Source organism: Rhinatrema bivittatum, chromosome 5 (assembly GCF_901001135.1).
Source record: "Rhinatrema bivittatum chromosome 5, aRhiBiv1.1, whole genome shotgun sequence".
In the NCBI taxonomy this organism is placed as follows: domain Eukaryota; kingdom Metazoa; phylum Chordata; class Amphibia; order Gymnophiona; family Rhinatrematidae; genus Rhinatrema; species Rhinatrema bivittatum.
The window spans coordinates 349610399-349631111 of NC_042619.1; the positions used below are offsets into that span (position 1 = coordinate 349610399).

Sequence of the window (20713 nt, forward strand, 5' to 3'; positions counted from 1 at the left end):
ATACCCGCTCCTCGGGGCCCTTCCGCGTCCATGGTTATCCGCTCCTCGGAGGGCCTTCCTGCCTTGGGAATCTACCTGACCCACTCCTTGGGACACTATCTTGGAACTACCAGTTGTGAGTACTTCCTACAGCCTTCAACGATACAAGCTTTGCTGAAGCTTTCCTGCGGTGTACCCCGTGCCTCGGGCCACTACCGCTCCTTCTTCAGTGAAGTTGTTCCAGTACACCCTGAGCTGCAGGGTATTGCCGCTTCAGCTACAAGATCCCTTCCGGGTTCCTGCACCTCAATTTTTCATCGCCAGTACAGACTTCTCGGCGTACCCCGCGCCGTAGGCCACTACCGGATCTGCACTTCTGAGGCTATCTCTTTCCATCTGAAGGGACTTCCTGGCATACCCCGCTCCGCGGGCCACTACCGGATCATCACTGCTGTGGTAACATCCTGGTATACCTCCCTGCTCAGAAATGTACTTATTTACAGCTTCCGCTCTGCAGGCTCTGTTTTTCCTTCCTTCATAATAAAGTCTCTAACATACAGCTTTGTCCTACGGCACTGAGACGATGCCCACCATCTGTGAGGCCCACAGGGCTCCTCCCTGTGGGCGGAGACACCTCTCATCTCAGCCCAGGGTTCACATCTATACAAAAACATAACAGATTGCTAACTCCATGGACCCGACTCAGGTCTCAGCCATTCAGGCCATCCCTGGCCCAAAGTCTGGACGAGCAGCAAAGGATATTAGAGACTTTGGCTAATGCCTTCAACCAGCTAAACTCTCGGCTGAATTCTGCATCAACACCGGACAAGGCCAGTCCCTCTCCTCACGTGTTGCTTGCACGGCTTTCTGTGCCCTTGCCAGCTCCCACTCGTTGTACAGGTGATCCTCTGTTATGTAGGGGCTTTCTGAATCAGTGCTGTATGCACTTTTCACACATATTATTAATCCATCTTGGGCCTACGGGGAAAACAGTGATACCCAACGCCTTCGTGAAAGAGTGCTCCGTTGGGCCCACGATTCCAAGATTTCCGGTCACCCAGGACAAGCGCAAACCGTGGCACTGCTCCAGCGGTTCTTTTGGTGGCTCAGCAACAATATAAGATGGCGAGGCATGTATTAATTTGGGAACCTTTTCTCCTCTGGTATAAGGTTTATAAGGAGTCTTTGGTCTCTGGAAACAGGGAGTTTATTTATGATGGGGAATAAGAAACTACTTATATCAGAGCCCCATGAGGAAGGTAATGGCAGGACAATCCTGGCCAAGAGCCAGGAGACGGGAGAGTTTGAGCCCCATAGATAGGACGAGATACCACGCACCTCAAAATTGGAGTCAGTATACACCGTGGGAGTGAGGGGAGAGGAGAGGAGGGGGGGGGGGGGGGTAGGGGGGAGGGGGGGGAAATGGGGAAAGAAAAGAAACAGGCACCACTGTAATATGTTCAAAGTTTATTGCAATTTGATTACATATCACATCAATGTTCAACATTATTGGAATGTTTATATTGATTGTGCCAATAAAAATTTAAATTATAAAAAAAAAAAAGGGGGGGTCGTATTAGCAAGGAGGCGCTAGGGTAGCTTGCGCACCCCTAGCACCTGCTTGCTAAGGAGAGCCTGAGTGCGTCAGCCCTCCGGAGGTTAGGAAAACCGACGCCCATTTTATCAGTGTTGGTTTTCCTAAATACTGCACAGCCAGGGGGTTCAGGAAACGGAGTCTTTGCAACGATATTAAGTAGGAGACAATACAGATAAGAACATAAGAAAATGCCATACTGAGTCAGACCAAGGGTCCATCAAGCCCAGCATCCTGCTTCCAACAGTAGCCAATCCAGGCCATAAGAACCTGGCAAGTACCCAAAAACTAAGTCTATTCCATGTTACCATTGCTAATGGTAGTGGCTATTCTCTAAGTGAACTTAATAGCAGGTAATGGACTTCTCCTCCAAGAACTTATCCAATCCTTTTTTAAACACAGCTACACTAACTGCACTAACCACATCCTCTGGCAACAAATTCCAGAGTTTAAATTCTCCATCGCAATTATATATTTTTTGAGATGCGGCGACCAGAATTGTACACAGTATTCAAGGTGTGGCCTCACCATGGAGCAGTTTTTTCTGCTTTTCTGTACTTTTAAGGAGTGCTCAGCAATTAACACACACCTTTTTTTTTTTTGCATAGGAAGTGAATGCTAATAGCTTCAATCACATGCATGTGCATTATAGATGCGCTAATCCCCTTATTGCATAAAGGGTTTAATTAGCACCTATACAACCCGTGTCCTACTGCGGATTATGTATTCATTGGCCCCTTAAGTATGAGACGAAAAAAAGGGAGCAGGGAGGTACCGAGGCATGGAAAGAAATCCAGCATCAACAGTCAACTGATTCCACACCCTCAGCCGTCACACAGACCAGCAGAACTTGCCGTGCCTTTTGCCCTGTCAGTGGACCCCCAGGAGGGCTTGGCTGTAAGACAAAGGGAGGTAATTGTAAGGAGAGAGGGGGAAAGGAGTCATGCTTACAAAAAAGACCCTAGCTGCTCTAGCAGTGCTTTTTTTTTTGGGGGGGGGAGTCCTTTTAGATGGAGAGGGCTGATGATCTTGTAACTTTTCTGATCTCTCTTCCTCTATGGTTCTGGAACTTGCGGGGATCTCAGAATTCTGCAGCTGCAGAGATGGCTCAAGATTTTCCAGTTCCTTCTGGGACTGTTTTATTGCAATTGCTTATTTCTGGTTAAGAAAAGTAAAAAAAAAGGGTAATATGAAAAAAAAAAAAGTGTTTGATTTCGAGCATGGTGGGAGGGGGTGTTGAAGCGCTCTTCTACTGTGTTCTGCATTAAAGCAGCCTTCTGCATCCAGCTTGCTGTTTCTGTCGCCTCTGATTGGCTGCTGCCCATGAGTCATCATTACGCGACTACGTGCTCCTGCCTCTTCCTTCCGTGTTCTGGGTGCGCCCTGCGGCTTCTGTCATCGCTTATTGGCTGCTGCCTGAAAGTCATCAGTCTGCGACTGCTGGGGCTGCCGGAGGCAAAGAAAAGAAAGCTGATGAAAGCAACATAGAGAGCTGCTAACAATCAGCTTCCCAGTCGTCCAGCCCAAAAGTAGCCTAGCCCGCACAACAGAGAAAAAAAAAAGCAGACTAACTGGGCACGAAGTAGCCCAATCTAGCAACCATTATCCAGGAAACCCTCGCCAGCGGGCAAACAGAAAGGTTTGTGTGGGTGCGCATGCGCCACATCTTTGTGGGCCGGGGGCGTGCGGGAAACTTGCCGGCAGGCGAATTGCGAGGTCTCGTGCTGGTGCGCAGGCGCGAAGCACTGCTTTCCTTTACTGCTCTGTAGGCCTCGGCTGAACGTGGAAGTCAAAAGGGGGGGGGGGAAAAAAAAAAGAGGCGGCGGAAAAATATTGCAGCTACAAGAAAACCCACCTATCCGTTTAAAAAGTAGCCCTGTCTGACAGGAAAAAGTGCCTTTCTTGGCAACACGGCTTCAGTTTGGAAAGGGCGAGAAGAATAGAAGTCTATTAAAACAAAAAACGAGTGAAGCTTCTTATATCTGAAAATGTTATATTTACTTTTCTAGTTTGTGGCGTGCTTATCATCGTTTGAAGCTAACTTGTAGAGGAGATGGTAAGTGGCTGTCACACCAGTATGGCTGGCTTACTTCATAATGTATTAGAGCTATCCTGCATTGTTTGTAATATTCCTGTTTAAGTTAATAGATTTTTTATCTGACATGTATGGGGTTTTAGACTCTCTTGCTATGTGTATTTATATTAAAATGTATTTAGCAACACCCAAGAGATCAACAACCCTCATTAGCTGCTGAATAGCAATGTTAAGTAATGTGATGTCCCTTCCCCTACCACAGATAGCACCAGTATCCGTGTTATTTCCTAACTATATTAATTCAGAGGGACCAATAAAGGAACAGAAAAGCAGTATTTTATCAGCATGTAGACTGATGGACTCAGGACCAGTGTGTTATGCACCTCTGCCAGCAGATGGAGACGGAGCAAACTGACGTTACAGTATATATTACTTCTGGGGGAATTTGCGCAGAATTCCCTCCCATGCAGAATTGCCAAATTCTGCACAGAAAATAGAGGAGACCCTGGAGGGGGCCTTCATCTTCGCTGCGAACGGAATATGTCCCGCGGCATGCCAGTGAGAGAGAATGTGTGTCGGGGAGGGTGAGAGAGAGCAGGAGGGTGTGAGAGAGAGAGCATGGGGGGATGATGCCTGTGAGAGAGAATGTGTGTGTGAGAGAGGAGAGGGTGACAGAGAGCATGGTTGGTAAGAGGGGGGTGGGGAGGGTGAAAGAAAGCAGGAGAGTGTGAGAGAGAGCATGAGAAGTAGAGGGGGTGGGGGGATGCTTGAGTGTGGGTTTCAGAGAGAGGGAGCCTATATGAGGGGAGGAAGATGCTGGTGAGAGAGAATGTGTGTATGTGAGAACATAAGAACATGCCATACTGGGTCAAATCAAGGGTCCATCAAGCCCAGCATCCTGTTTCCAACAGTGGCCAATCCAGGCTTTAAGAACCTGGCAAATACCCAAAAACTAAGTCTATTCCATGTCACTGTTGCTAGTAATAGCAGTGGCTATTTTCTAAGTCAACTTAATTGCAGGTAATGGACTTCTCCTCCAAGAACTTATCCAATCCTTTTTTAAACACAGCTATACTAACTGCACTAACCACATCCTCTGGCAACAAATTCCAGAGTTTAATTGTGGAGTAAAAAATAACTTTCTCCGATTAGTTTTAAATGTGCCCCATGCTAACTTCATGGAGTGCCTCCTAGTTTTTCTATTATCCGAAAGAGTAAATAACCGATTCACATCTACCTGTTCTAGACCTCTCATGGTTTTAAACACCTCTGTCATACCCCCCCTCAGCCGTCTCTTCTCCAAGCTGAAAAGTCCTAACCTCTTTAGTCTTTCCTCATGGGGGAGTTGTTCCGTTCCCCTTGGTAGCCGTTCTCTGTACCTTCTCCATCGCAATTATATCTTTTTTTTTTTTTTTTTTGAAATGCGGTGACCAGAATTGTACACAGTATTCAAGGTGCAGTCTCACCATGGAGCGATACAGAGGCATTATGACATTTTCTGTTTTATTCACCATTCCCTTTCTAATAATTCCCAACATTCTGTTTGCTTTTTTGACTGCCGCAGCACACTGAATCGACGATTTCAATGTGTTACCCACTATGACGCCTAGATCTCTTTCTTGGGTTGTAGCACCTAATATGGAGCCTAACATTGTGTAACTATAGCATGGGTTATTTTTCTCTATATGCATCACCTTGCACTTATCCACATTAAATTTCATCTGCCATTTGGATGCCCAATTTTCCAGTCTCACAAGGTCTTTCTGCAATTTATCACAATCTGCTTGGGATTTAACTACTCTGAAAGAGAGGGGAGGGTGAGAGACAGCTTGGTTGGGAAGAGGGGGAATAGGGGGATGCTCAAGTGTGGGTTTCAGAGAGGGAGCCTATATGAGGGGAGGGATGCATGTCTCCAGGGTTGAAGAGCTCACTGTCTGGAACTAACAGCGCAAGGACACTGGAATACAAAAGAGTCTCTCTGGACCATCAATCGCCTGGAAGCCCGGGTGGTTTGGTTGGCATGCTTGCAGTTCAGTGTTTGACTGCAGGGTCAAGCGATCCAAGTAATGTCGGAACAGTGTCTTTCATCAATCAGCAGGGAGGAACCAAGAGCCAGCAAGTGTCGTGGGAAATAGACCAACTTATGGAATGGACGGAAGGGTATCTCCGGTTGATTTCGGCCTCTCACATTGCAGGAAAAGACAGCGTAAGAGATTTTCTCAGCAAGGATGCAGGAATATAGGTATTGTCAAATGAGGCATTTCAGCTGATAATGGAAGGCCCCCAACAATCCACTCCTAGATCTGCTGGCAACTTCTCGTAATGCAAAGGTTCCTAAATTCTTCAGTTGCAGGAGAGAGCCAAGGTTCTTGGGTATCGAAGATCGTCTTCCAGCCAGACCTGCACGAAAGCAGCTCAATACCTTTCCCCCATGGCCCGTGTTAGGCAAGATCGATACCAGGATCGAAGGCCACAGGGGGATGGTGCTCCTGATGGCATTGGATTGGCCCAGAAGACCATGGTATACAGATCTGCGAAGACTCCTGGTAGAGATACTCCTTCGTCTTCCATCATATAAGAATCTGCTGTAGCAGGGGCCTGTCCTTCATGAAGATCCGACTTTGTTTTGTCTTACAGTATAGCCCTCGATAGGGCTCTCATGTTGAAGCATGGATATTCTGCGGTGATTGCCACCTTACTATGAGCTCGAAAGTTCTTGCTCATTTTGGAATTTTTGCAGCATGTTGCTTTGAACTGAACGGGGCCATTGCCCACCGTTGGAGAGTGAGACTGGCCGAAAAGTCCTGGAACACTAGAATCTTTTGATTCTCATATGAAAGCGCTTTACAGATTCTGGCCCGACTATCCGAGTTTTGCCTTATCGGCTGCATCAGGGGCTCATCAATTCAAAATTGTATGTATGGAATTGAAATTCAGTTTTGTATGGAAGTAGTTGTATCTCTTCCTCTTATTGGCGTGCTTGAAAATCTCATGCCGCATGAAAGAAAAAATTCAATTTTGGATTGATGAGCCCTTGATGCAGCCGATAAGGCGAAACTTGGCTAAAGTCGGGCAGTTTTAATTTTAGTACTGGATCAATAATAAACTTATCTACTTTCCAAGGCAACGGTCTAGTTTTGGTTTTTTTGTTTGTTTTTTTTGAAGCAGGAAGCTCTGTGCCAGATAAACTTCCTGGAGCTATGGGTGATTTGGTATGCTGTCTGGGTGTCTTGAGATTGCCACCTGATTGTCTGTTCAAATCAGGACTGCTTTGTGGGACAAGCAATGTGGTACATCAACAAACGGCAGCATGGGGTCGTTCCTCCTCTGCCAAGAAGTGGTACAGATCTGATCTTGGGCTCTGTCGCAGGGCATGTCTTTTTGAGCAATGTACCTCCCTGGGACTCAGAACATGCTGGCAGACCACCTCAGCTGGTCTTTTCAGTCACACAAGTGGTCCCTGGATCTGAAGTGGTAGCTCGGATTTTTCACCATTGGGGAACTCTGGATGTGGATCTCTTTGCGCCTCCCCATACAAATGGAAGGTGAGCAACTTTTGCTCCCTATTCCGGATGGGCGCTCAGCCTTTGACGCCTTTGCCCTTCATTGGGGCATAACGCATATCCTCCTCTTCCGCTAATCATGAGAACTCTCTTGAAGCTCCAGCAGGACCAGGGGACCATGATTCTTGTGGCCCCGTACTGGCCCAGACAAGTCTGGTTCCCTCTCCTTCGAGACCTGTTGATCAGAGATCCATTTGTCTGGGGACTGTACCCGATCTGATAATGCAAGATCGGAGCGCGCTGCACCACCCAAAACTCCGAGCATTAAATCTGACGGCCTGGATGTTGAATGCTTAATCCTTCAGTGTCTGAGTCTATCTGACGATATGTCTCAGGTGCTGGTAGGTTCCAGGAAGCCTTCCACCAGGAAGTCTTACCAACTGAAGTGGATGAGGTTCTTCATCTGGTGCGAGGGCCATGGCTTGAATCCATTCACCTGTCCCGTTCCGAGGTTCTTGGATTATTTGCAGCACTTTTCCGAGACTGGACTCGAAACCATCTCGGTCGGGGTACACAAGCGCAGTCAGTGTGTACCATCGAGGTGTCGCTGGCATGCCCATCTCGGTTCAGCTATAGTAGGTCGCTTTATGCAAGGTCTGCTTCAATTGAAGACACCCCCCCTTCCCCTGGCCTCCTGATGTGTCTTGGGACCTCAACATCCTATTAGCATGGCTCATACATTCTCCTTTTGAGCCTATGCGCTCCTTTGATCTGAAGTTTCTTACCTGGAAGGTCCTATTCCTGGTGATAGTCACTTCAGCTCGTAGGGTTAGTGAGCTTCAGGCTTTGGTTACGTACCCACCCTACATGAAATTCTTTCATGATCTTGTAGTCCTGCATACACATCCCACGTTCCTGCCGATTTATAGTGATTGGTTTTCACGTCAATCAGTCCATTATTTTTCCCACCTTTTTTCCGAGGCCTCATTCTTACCCAGGAGAACAGGCTCTGCACATGTTGGATTGCAAGAGGGCTCTGGCTTTCTATTTAGAATGCTCAGCAAGCCACAGTCAGTCCACTCAACTCTTCATCTCTTTTGATAAGAATAGATTAGGAGTTGTGGTGGGAAATAGACCTGATCAACTTGGCTTGCAGACTCCAAATCTTTCTGCTATGCTCAATCGGATCTTCAGCTGGGAGGCTGGGTTAAGGCTCACTCTGTGAGGGCTATGACAGCATCAGTAGCCCACTTACGGGCAGTTCCCATCGCCGAAATTTGCAGGGCTGTGATGTGGAGCTCCCTTCGCTGCCCACTACTGCTTGGACAAGGATGGTTGACAAGACAGTAGCTTCAGCCAGTCTGTCCTTCGCAACCTCTTCCAGGCTTAAACCCAACTCTTCCTACCTAAGGCCCATTAGTTGGAACCAGGCTATCCCCCTATCTGACCAGCAGCACTACAGTTGTTGTGCCTGTTGGCAGTGGCTCGGTGCCGGATGGTCTTGTTTGTTGCCAGGAGTAGCCTGTAGCTTGGTATTCACCTTTGAGGACTACCAACCTGCTTGCCCTAGGAGAAAGCGCAGTTGCTTACCTGTAACAGGTGTTCTCCTAGGACAGCAGGATGTTAGCCCTCAGGAAACCCACCTGCCACCCTGAGGAGTTGGGTTATGGTGCATTTGTTTTATTTTTTCGCTTGTGAATTCTATGTTACGAGACTGAAGGGGGACCCCGCGTGGACGGAAGGATAGTGGCATGTTGGGCATGCTCAGTGTGCCAGTCCAAGTTCTAGAAACTTGGACAAAAGCTTTCCACGCCAGGCTCCATCCGATGACGTCGCCCATGTGTGAGGACTAACATCCTGCTGTCCTAGGAGAACACCTGTTACAGGTAAGCAATTGCGCTTTCTCTTTAGCCGTGGCTGGTGACCTTTAGCATTGCATCAGGGAAACAAATTTAGGAATCACTTTGGGTTTGTCACTTTCTAGGCCAACTGAGACCTGGGAGGAGGAGCAGGCTGCATCTCTTTGCTTCCAAGCATTATTCATGTACTCAAATATGCAGTGCCCTTTTGTGGGGCATGGGATAAACACTGCAGATCCCTAAAGGCTAGAGGTTGAACATGAAGAAAGGGTGCATGAGGGGGTAACCTGCATGGAGCGGCAGTTGCCACCCTTAACAGAAGGCTTGGAGATTATTAGCCTTGATGCTTTTGAAGCAACCGCAATATTGCTGTCCTCTTCAGGGTGGGGATAAGAGGAATGTGATTCGGACCACAGCCAACGCTGGCTTCCCAATTTTTATGGGTGCAGCTATGCAGACATTAGGGAGAAAAGCAGGGGACTGCTTCTACGGACAAGTCCAAAAGCAAAGCACATTCAAGCAGTATCGTCTGAATTATCAGGAAGGCTGCTTACCTGTAAAAATGTGGCTAGCAGTAATCTTGTTATGGTTTTGATAATTGTTTGATTGTAAATATTACTACCCTTAACATAAGGAATGGGTGTAACCTGCACAGAGCAGCAGTAACCACCCTTAACAGAATCATGGGGGTAACCTGCCCGGAGCGGCAGTTACTACCATAAGAAACTTGCTGGGCAGACTGGATGGTCCATTTGATCTTTTTTTGCTGTTATTATGTTATATAACTGAATATAAATAGTTTAATTTATGTATTGCTGTTCTTCCTTGAGTTCTTAAATTACTTGCATTGATTTTATAAACTCGGTGGCTAAAACACCTGAAAATAGAAGTTTACCAGTGATCTGTTTGGGCTGTGTCTGTGAGATGCTTTTACTTAGTTTTCCCATTCTCCTCCCCATCTTGTCTTCAGGCAGAGTCATTCAGTGAAGATCCTGAACCATGGTATGCTGGGAAAATGTATGCAAGATACTGGAAGCACTATAATCAGGCCATGTACTGGCTATACAAGCACAAGAGGGCCTACAGAAAGGCCATGGAGTCCTTGTATTATCCTCCATGGTATCCTCAGCTTTTACCAAACACTCGCTATGCTGACTGGGAGGGAGCTGATCCTTTCATGGTTAATCGGTTCTCCCCTTTCCGCGGTGCAAGTAGCAGATCTGGGCATCCGTACATGTCCAGGCAGCATGCGCAAGTGCAGCAGAGTTTAAAAGGGCGTTCGGCTGCCCAGCAGGAGTCTGAAAGCAATGATGATGGATCGGAGTCTAACGAAGAAGGGGTGGAATGTGATGTAAGCAACATGGAGATAACCGAGGAGCTTCGTCAGTACTTTGCTGAGACAGAACGTCACAGAGAGGAGCTACGTAAGTGCAGGCCTATTTGTAATATTTTTATTTATTTAACTCTTTTCTATACAGACATTCATGATACAGGTCATATCGGTTCACATGGAACAGGGGAGTTATAACTAATATTGAAGAAGCAAAGTTACAATAAAACAAGGTCGTGTGAACTTGGAAACTGAAAGAGGCAGAGGTTTAACGTAATCAACAAGGATATACTGGTTGTGCCTTGGGTCAGATATAGAGTACTTGTTATATGTAGCACTTATATACAACCAGGATACTAGCATTTATATTTTATTTTATTGCATTTTGAAATGCAATAAACCTTTTACTAAGGTTTATTGCATTTCAAGGCAATGCATTTAGTGTATTGGGCTTTGTGAGTGGTTAGTAGAAGTGAGCAAGTCAGTCAAAGCTCAGAGGGTAACCTTTGAACTCTTTACAAGAATGAACAAAGATATTCATTATTGATCATAATGATGGCATGTCATTTTTGTGATAGGTTTTGTTAATAATCGGTTGGTAAGGAGTTGATGGAGAGGAGGAGAGTGGGTGAAGATCTGTGTAACTAGTCCAGAGGCAGACTATCAGTAGCTTTCTAATTGTGGACAGGTGAGAGACACTGCTCCATCAAGCCCAGCATCCTGTTTCCAACAGAGGCCAAACCAGGCCACAAGAACCTGGCAGTTACCCAAACACTAAGAAGATCCCATGCTACTGATGCAATTAATAGCAGTGGCTATTCCCTAAGTAAACTTGATTAATAGCCATTAATGGACTTCTCCTCCAAGAACTTATCCAAACCTTTTTTGAACCCAGCAACACTAACTGCACTAACCACATCCTCTGGCAACAAATTCCAGAGCTTAATTGTGCGTTTGAAAGAATTTTCTCCGATTAGTCTTAAATGTGCTAATTGCTAATTTCATGAAATGCCCCCTAGTCCTTCTATTATTCGAAAGTGTAAATTAACAGAGTCACATCTACTCGTTCAAGACCTCTCATGATCTTAAAGCTTCTGTCACTGTCTCAGTAGGTGGTACAATGTTATGCCGGCAGAATGCAACCCCTCTCTTTGATGTTTTTCATTGCACAGAGCAGCATTAATCACCTGGATGTAACAAAAGATACTGAGTGAAGCCCAAATTTGCCAAACAAGGTAACACACGATTGTGAGAAGGCTGAATGGTAAAAAGGGAATCTGTTGTACCTGCCATATTTAAAGGTATTATCTGGATTAACTTTGTGCAGATTGTTTCCTCAAGAATTGACCGTGCCTCCTCATGGTGCAGTCAGTCTGCATTCCATTGTCTTTTAGCCCTCAGTGCCACTAACTTGCCATTGACCTTTTGGCTTCCAGGTTATTCCATTCCCCAAAGAATGCAAATGGGTGTATAATACTGTACAGTAGGACAGATGTACTTGAAATTGATACCATGACTCTGTAACATCATATAAATGTTTGTGACTCCCCTCACCTATGATTAAAGCTATTGATTTCATTAGTATTGGTAAGAGATAATTACCGTTACAGCACCTTGTAAAGGTTTTCAAGCGCTTGTACATTTTTAACTTTCTGCTGTTGGATACAAATCCAAAATGCAACACACAAAATGCTTTCATTGTGAAAGAACAATTACAGAAAATATCTCCAAAGTAATTAAGAATAAAACATCAAGAAGAGTTGACTGCATAAGTCTTCATACACTTTGACATAGCAAATCCAGACTAGCTCCTGTTCCAAAAAAACTGCCTTAACAAGGCCCATAATAAGTTAAATAGAGCCCACATGTATCCACTCGCAGTATTCAAACAGTCCTGGATGAAGAATAAAACTTTTTTTTTTTTTTTATATGATGTGAATTTAAAGCAAAGACAAAACATGCCAAACAAGGAGCCGCAGAAAGAACTCTAGGATAACGTTATTCAAAGGCACAGATTGGGGAAAGGCTCTAAGAGGACCTCAATGTGTTTGAATATCACCTTGGGGCACTATCAGTTCCTTCATTGTGCAGTGGAATCAGTTTGGCACCACCAAGACACCGCCACTATCAGGCCAACCCTCCAAAGTCCGTAGCTTGTGAGTTAAGGAAACTGCTGCAGAAAGTCACTGGGAGATCTAAAATGACTTTTAAAGAACTCTAGAGGTTTGTGGCTGAGACTGTTAATGTCAAAATCACTCCAAAAATACGGTCTGTATGGGAGAGTATCAAGAAGGAAGCCACTGCTGGAGAAATGCCATAAGATGTACTACACAGTGCTCGCAAAGGGACACCACACATGGGGGAGAGTTTTTTTTATGGTGTGATGAGACCAAAGTGGAACACTCTGGTCTTAATGTTAAGCATTATGGGTGGCTTAGAACAAATTCAGCCCATGATGCTGTCAGCATTATGTTGTGGGGATGCTTTGCAATAGCAGGGACAGGGAAGTCTGTGAAGAGAGAGGAAAAGACGGCTAGTGCAATGTACAGGCAGATCCTAGAGGAAAACTTGTCTGCCATAGACCTGGCACTGGGTAAGAAGATTCGTCTTTCAGCAGGTGTAGAACCTTAGAAAGCTGGCCCTTGGGCCGTTTGCTTTTTCTGATGCCAAGCTAAGCTCACTGCACAGATCTTATAGAATTGGCCAGACATTTTCTATGCTTCTGCCTTGTCCTTTCTCCTGTTTAGCATCTAATTTGGCACCTATTGGTAGAATCCTTGTGGGACTCTGTGTAGGTTACTTAAATCTATGCCGACGGTATCCAGTTCTTTATTCATCTTCGGCCTACTTGGTCTAAGACTGTTGCATTATTGACACTTTTCATTACCACAATTCGGTCTTGGTTTACCCAAAATACGCTGTCTCTCAATCTGCAATAAACTAAATTTCCTGTTTTGCAGAGTTCTTTGATAATATCTTTACTCATTTCACTTGTAGTTGACAATGTGACCTTGCCAGTTGCCGTTCATATAAACATATGAGTCTGGCTTGATTCCAGGCTTCTATTTTCTCAACAGATTAAAGCAGATGTGAAATCAGGATTTTTCAAACTTGGGGATTTTTGTGGTTTAAAACCACTACTTTATTTCTCTGACTTCTATTCTGTAGTTCCGGCATTTATTATGCCCCTCTTGGATTATTGTAATGCTGTGTACTTACTTAGGACTTCCAGCTCCTTTGCTGCAAGCATTGCAGTTGTTGTAAAACTGTACTTAATTGCTGGTAAGAGCATAAGGGCACACATTACCCCCACTTTATCCAATCTTCATTGGTTACCCATCTACTGATGAGTTCAAAATAAAATTGCAGTGATAGTGTTCAACTTAAAAATATTAGATTCTTTTCCTTGGGCTACTGCCCTGTTTCAAATACATACTTCAGTACACGGGAAAGACTTGCTGGATGTGCCATCATCCAAAATGGCATGCTTGGTTGAGATGAGAGGAAGGGCTTTCTCCGTAGCTGTGCATGAGCTTTGGAACTCCCTCAAGACCTATGGCTTATGTCATGCCCTAAATCATTTAAAACTTTGCTTGACCCGTATATTTAGGCTGTCTTATGAGTAATGTGGGATAGTAGCTTTGTGAGGTTTTGTTTAGTTAGGATTGCCTTTGGGTTTCTCAGTTTTTATATGGCTTGATACTGTAATTTTGTTTTTATGTACTTTATTTGTAAATCAAGCCTTGCGCACCAGGCGATTAAAATTGTAATAAAGATATGTTGTGAACTATAGTAACCTCTGCTAGGCTGAAGCTGAAGTCTGTATTCTACACTGATCAAAACTACTATAAACCAGAGTTTGCTTACTGCTAGCGGTAATTCTTATAGAGAATTTGACGTAAAATTATTCATAGGGTACAGAATCTGCTAGAAATATAGATAACAGAGCTTTTACTGGTCAAATTCTGAGTTTTACCTTTTATGGAAATACATCATGTTGTAAGATCACTCAAAAGTACTAAGCTTCAATTAATAGCTGTATAATAAGTAATGAACTACTGTTTAATATTGAATAACTGAAATGATATTCAATAAGATGGGTAAAGATATGTCTGTATTTCCCGATTTTTGTTTTTCAGATTGGTTATGGCTAACTCTTGCATGCAAGTAAAATGAAAGGAACATTACTGAAATCACTAGGTATAGTTATTGTCTGATGTTTTATATAGCACCTAATTCAAAGGCAGTCTGGCTCCACAACAGTGATCCTGAGCAAAAAGCAAAAATAACAATGGAGTGGCTCAGCAAGAAGAAAGTGAATGCCATCAAATGGCCCAGAAAAAGCCCAGCTTGAATCCAATAGAAAATCTGTGGTAGGGCTTGCTGTCCACAGACAATCTCTAGCCAACTTGAAGGAGCTTGAGCTCTTCTGCCAAGAAGAATGGGCAAAATCTGCACTGTGTAAAGAAGGCAGACATCTATGGCTGTTATTACTGCAAAAGGGGCTTCCTCCAATTATTAATTCAAAAGGTGTGAAAATGTATGTAGTCTCCTTGGTTTTTTTTTTTATTTTGATTATTTTTGGAATATTTCTATAATTGTTCTTTCCTAGCATGTAGACATATGGACTCAGGACCAGTGGGTTATGCTCCCCTGCCAGCAGATGGAGACTGAGTAAGCTGACGTCATGGGGTGTGTGTGTGTATGTATATATATACACTCCTGCAGTGACCTCAGCCTGCCAGTATTCTCCGTCTCCAGCAGATGGTGGACGTGCATCTCCCTATGGGAATTGCTTAATGTTTTTTCAAAGGAAAAATATGAAATTCTTATTTAAGGAAAAAGCCTCTCCGGTGATACCAAAAGGTCCCTCCCCCAGTTGAGAATTCCTGAGATGATTTCCATGGTTCCTCAGAGGTGTGCCTTGATCTGGTAGCCGGGTTTCCCGGCGTGGACTTAGCTACTCATTCAGCTGAAAGGCCACAGCTGCAGGAGGCCAAGCAAGGCAGTGACAGCAGATGCCCTCCCCACCCCAATAGCCGGAGACAGTCGCTGAGCTCAGGTAAGGTTTAAAAAAAAAAAGTTTTACTTTTTAAGCAGAAACAGAGGGATTTTTAGGGCTTCCTCTGGTCTCCGTGCTCGGCACGCCGTACCAACGTTCGCTCCCACTCCTGTTGGGGTTAGGGAACTGGGCAGCCTGACGGGTTGAGCAGCCCCAGTGGACTAGGCCCCACAGTTAGGCTTTTACCTTGCATACTGCTTGGTAGGCTGCGGTGACATTTTTCGTTTGCTCTACTGCCCTCTACAGACCATTGGTGTGTGCAGTGTGTCGGGTCTGTGCATGCGTTGTGTGCATGTTTTTGGTCGTGCCTTTTATGTACACAACTTTTGGATTTTCCACACTTCGGTATTTGGCACATAAGTTGTGCGTGTGCCTTGTTGTGCTTGCTTCTGCAGCACTCAAGTTTTGTGCATAAATTTTTGAGCGTGAGCTGTTCAGACGCACATTTACTGCTGCGATGGTGCCGGTAAACAAGCCTAAGCATCGTCATTTTAGGGCTTCTCAGCCTGACCTGGCTTCTAACCTGTCAGCACTGCTCAGATACTCGGGGAGAGTTGTTTTCCTTGAATTTTGCTAAGCCTGGCTCCTCCCATTCTGATGTTGGATTGGTTATGGCCTTGATTGGAGGGACGCCGGACCTTGGTTCTCATTGACTGACTTCTCTGCAGGCAAGGGCAGTTCTGTGGGACCAGCTCTAGTTCCTTCTGGGCTTGGTTTGGATCAAGCTGCCTTTTCTTGGGTGGAATTTTTTCAAGGCTTACAAGCTTTTCTTCAGGTGCAGTCCTCTGCTTCAACCAATCCTGTCAGGTCGGACCCTCAGCCGGTGGCTCCTCCTTCTTCCAGTTCTAGGCTTCAGTGCTGGAGTTTGCTTTGGCTCCCTGTCTGTGTTCCGACAGGAATCCGGATGGCACTGATGAGGTAGATCCTGATTCCCTGGAAGATGGGGAAATTCCTCCAGGACTGGAACCGAATCAAACCCTGTTGCAGTTCTTTCATAAAGATGAACTGCCAGCACTGATTTCTCAGACTTTGAATCAGCTGGATGTTCCTGGTTCGGATGCCATGTCCGAGCCAAAGAAGAATCCATTTTGGTTTCCTTACATAAAGCCTCTTATTTTTCCCTGTGATGGATGCCATTCAGAAATTGATTGATCTTGAATGGGATGCTCCAGAGGCAAATTTTAAAGGGAATCTGATATTGGAAGGCCTGATTGCCCTGGATCCAGCTGTGAGAGAGTGCTTGCATTTTCCCCAAAGTGGATACCCTGGTCTGTGCCGTCTCTAAGCGGATGAGGGAGGTGCGGCCTTGAAGGATGTACATGATAGGAGGATTGAGGCTATCCTTAAGCAAGCCTTTGAGGCAGTGGCAATGACTTTACAGATCGCTTCCTTTTGCGCCCTAGTGGCATGATCTTGTTTGCTTCTCTCTCAGGAGGTTGATGACTCTGGAGGGAATTCCAGAGTGTTTATGGAACTCACTGCTGCCTATTTAGCAGACTCAGGCTGCGGCCAGAGGAGTGGCTTCGGTGATAGCAACCAGGCGTCAACTCTGGTTGCAAAATTGGTCAGCTATTGCAGCCTCCAAAGCTAATCTTACAAAGATGCACTTTAAAGGCTCACTCTTGTTTGGGAGCGAGTTGGAGAAACTGGTCAGTAAGGTGGGCGAATCTCCAGTTCCTCGGTTGCCGGAGGTTAAGAAGCAATTGCAGCGTCCCTTTGGTATGAGAGGTCGTCTCTGAGGTTCCAAGCAGTTTCGTCCCTACAGGGGGGTCGATTTTTTTTTTTTTTTTTTTCTTTTTCAGATGCCTTGACCTTTGGGTAGGTCTCAGTCCTTTCCTTTCCAGATAGCCCAAGAGAGGACCATGTTCAGGTGGCAGAATTTCCCAAGCTTCCTAATGAAGGTTTGCCAACCCGCCTTCGGGAATAAGAGATAATAAATTAACATTTATTAAAAACTAAGTTACCGAACCTTATGGCACCCATGTAAACTGAAAGATTTTAATTGCATTACTTTATGTGCTTTACTGTAAACCGTTGTGACGGTACCCACCTTAACAACGGTATAGAAAAGATTTTAAATAGGACGACGCTTCTCTCTTTTACCAGAGGTGGATCGAGATCACATTGGACCTGTGGTTTCTGGAGGTGATATGAGAAGAATATGTACTGGAATTTTGCAGTATTCTTCAGGATGTGGTCATGGTGTCTTCTTGCCACTCCCCCGGAGAAGAAGCAGGCAATGAGGGTTTACACTTCAAAGGTCCTTAGACTGAGGGATGTGGTTCTGGTGCCCACGTTTCAAGAAAGTATGGGGAGATATTTTGTTGTGCCCATCCTGGATCTCAAAAGTGTCAACCATCATTTGAAGGTGACTCATTTTTGCATGGAAACCTTATGCTCTGTGATAATGGCAATGTAGTCGGGGGAATTTCTGACCTACCTGGATCTGTCCGAGGCCTACGTTCATATTTTTATCCATTTGAACACCAACATTTTCGACATTTTGCGGTGCTGGAGCGCTGCCCTTTGGTCTCTCCACCGCCCCAGAACATTTTCCAAGGTTATGTTGATGATAGCGGCAGCCTTGAGAAGAGAAGGGATCCTGGTGCACCCATACTTAGATGACTGGCTGATTCAAGCCAAGTCTCAAGAAGAGAGCTGCCTGGTGACTCACAATGTGATCTCCTTGTTGCAGGAGGTCGTTTGGTGAACCTGGGCAAGAGCAGTCTTCAGCCATCCCAGTCGTTGGAGTTTCTGGGGATTTGATTCGACATGGGGCAGGACAAAGTTGTCCTGCCAGAAGTTCAGATTCAGAAATTGATGCCTCAGGTGCGTCGGTTGGTGAACACTAGACGCCCAATGGTGTGGTACTATCTACAGGTGCTTGGCTTGATGGTGGCAACCCTGGAAATGGTGCCATGGCGAGGGCACATATGTCTTCTCTTCAGCACTCATTATTGTCTCATTGGAATCCACAGAACTATTCGGTTTGGCTCCACGTGCCGCTGTAAATCAGCTCTCGCCTCCAATGGTGGTTGCAGGAGGCTCATCTGAGAAAGGGAGTTTCCTTGTCATCCCTGAGCTGGTTGGTGCTCATGACAGATTTGAGTTTCCAGGATTGGGAGGCTCACTGTTGGGAGCTGATGGCCCAAAGGTGTTGGCATGCCGAAGAGTCTTGCTGGAACATCAATCACCTGGAAGCCCAGGCAGTCTGGTTGGCATGCTTGCAGTTCGGCTGTAGGGTCATGGTCCACGTGATGTCTGACAACGCGATGACTGTGGCCTACATCAATCACCAGGGAGGAAACAAGAGCCAGCAAGTGTTGCAGGAAATAGACCAACTTAAGGAATGGGCAGAAGGGCATCTACAGATGTTCTCGGCCTCTCACATTGCAGGAAAAGACAATGTAAGAGTGGAATTTCTCAGTAGGGAGAGTCTAGACTCAGGAGAGTAGGTGTTGTTAGCTGATTGTGGATCACTGGAGCCTTCCATTCCTAGACCTGCTGACGACTTCTTGTAATGAGAAAGTTCCTCGATTCTACAGTCGCAGGAGAGATCCGTGGTCCCTAGGCATAGATGCTCTCTCACAGGTCTGGCCGGAAGACAGCTTTATGCCTTTCTCTTGTGGCCATTGCTAGGCAGGATAATTCACAGGGGGCTAGTACTCCTGGTGGCACTGGACTGGCCCAGGCGTCCATGTATCTGTAGAGACTCCTGGTGGAGACCCCCTCCTTCTTCCGCCGCACATGGATCTGGTACAGCAGGGTCCAGTTCTTCACAAGCATCCGACTCTGTTCTGACTTATTTGGCCCTTGAGAGGGCTCGCCTGTTGAAGTATGGATATTCCTCCACAGTGATTGTGACCTTACTCCACACTCGAACGTTCTCCACTTCCTTGGTCTATATACGGGTTTGGAGACTTTGAGACCTGGTGTGAGGAACATGGTGTTCTTCCTCGTTCAGTTAAGATCCCACTCATTCTGGATTTTTTGCAGGATGAGTTGAATAAAGGTTTGGCCCTTAATTCTTGAAGGTACAGGTTGCGGCTTTTACCTATTTCAGGGACCCGGTGAATGGGATTCCTTGTCATCACATCCTGATGTGGTCCATTTCTTGAGGGTAGTGAAGCATCTTTGGCCTTCCTTGCGATTACCGGTTCCCTTGTGGCGTCAACTTGGTCCTGGATTTTTTTGGCTGGCTCTACATTCCGACCGCTGCATAACCTTGCCTTGAAGACGGCGTTCGTGGCACGTCCAATCTTTGAGCTGCAGGCCTTGTCTTGCCGGGAACCATTCCTTCGGGTTATTACAGCTGTGTACTGTTACATCGTTTTTGCTCAAAGTGCTGTCTGACTTTAATTTGAATCATTCCATCTCCTAGGCATCTCTGGATAAGGTCAGGAATGAGGAGAAATATCTCCTCTTGAGCTCATTGGATGTCAAGAAATTTGCCATGCGGTATCTGGAGGTTTCTGAACCTTTCCGGAAGACTAATCTCCTGTTTGTCCTTTATGGCAGAAGTAGGCAGGGCGCTCCATCTTCGTGGGCTACAATAGCTGGCTGGATTAAGGAGATAGTCAAGGCCGTGTATGTAGATGCTTAGAAGCTGTTGCCTACTCAGGTTCAGGCTCATTCCACTAGGGCTCAGGGAGTGTCATGGGCGGAGTTTCAATTGTTGTCTCCCGGCTGTCTGCCGAGCTGCGATGTGGTCCTCCTTACACACTTTTTCCACTTTTTATTGTCTGGATGTGCAGGCCCGGGAGGATGCAGCCTCCCACCCTGTTGGGGAGTAGCTTTGGTACATCCCACTGGTCCTGAGTCCAACTGTCTACACGCTAAGAAATGAAGAAATTACTTTCTCCTAGGACAAGCAGATGGTAATCCTCAGACATGGGTGATGACATCATATGGAGCCCAGCACAGAAAACTTAGCATGCCCATCATGTCACTATCCACACGTCCAAGCAAGGTTCCTCTTCAATCTCTTCTTTTCCGTGGAGCTATTGTCTTGTGGTTGTGGAGCTCTGCTCTTTTTTTTTTTTCTTGTTTCAAAGTTTTTTTTTCCTGGTCAGTTCCGACTTTTCCCACACCGGGACCCTTTTTTTTTTTTTTTTTTTTTCCCCCCCCCCCCCCCCTCCTGTTTAGTCAGTAGGACAGCATGGTAAGTTGTGTTTTTTTTTTTTTTTCTTCCTTCTGTGCAGTCGATTCCTGGTGGTGTCTCACTCTTGGTGGCTGCTGGGCACTGACCGCTCGCCGGGTTGCTTTTTATAATGGCAGAGTCAGGATTTCATCAAATTTTCTCCCCTCCCCAATGTCCGCAGACCATGTCCATCATAGATCCGCATGAGGTG

The 20713-nt window shown here is 45.7% G+C and overlaps 1 protein-coding gene across 4 annotated transcripts in view; it reads left to right on the forward strand.

The window, feature by feature from the left end:
* Positions 1 to 2351: 2351 nt before the first annotated feature.
* The window catches only part of GEMIN8 (gem nuclear organelle associated protein 8), a 55562-nt gene continuing 37200 nt past the window's right edge, over positions 2352 to 20713 (forward strand). The window contains exons 1-3 of one of the 4 annotated variants that reach the window (XM_029604557.1): positions 2352 to 2485; positions 3583 to 3629; positions 9941 to 10394. In XM_029604557.1, coding sequence (XP_029460417.1) covers positions 3627 to 3629; positions 9941 to 10394 — 457 coding nt within the window. In that variant the 5' untranslated portion in view covers positions 2352 to 2485; positions 3583 to 3626. Of the gene's footprint in view, positions 2486 to 2541; positions 3213 to 3290; positions 3630 to 9940; positions 10395 to 20713 lie in introns of those variants that run through there. The other 3 variants (XM_029604555.1, XM_029604558.1, XM_029604556.1) reach the window with 3 other exon arrangements.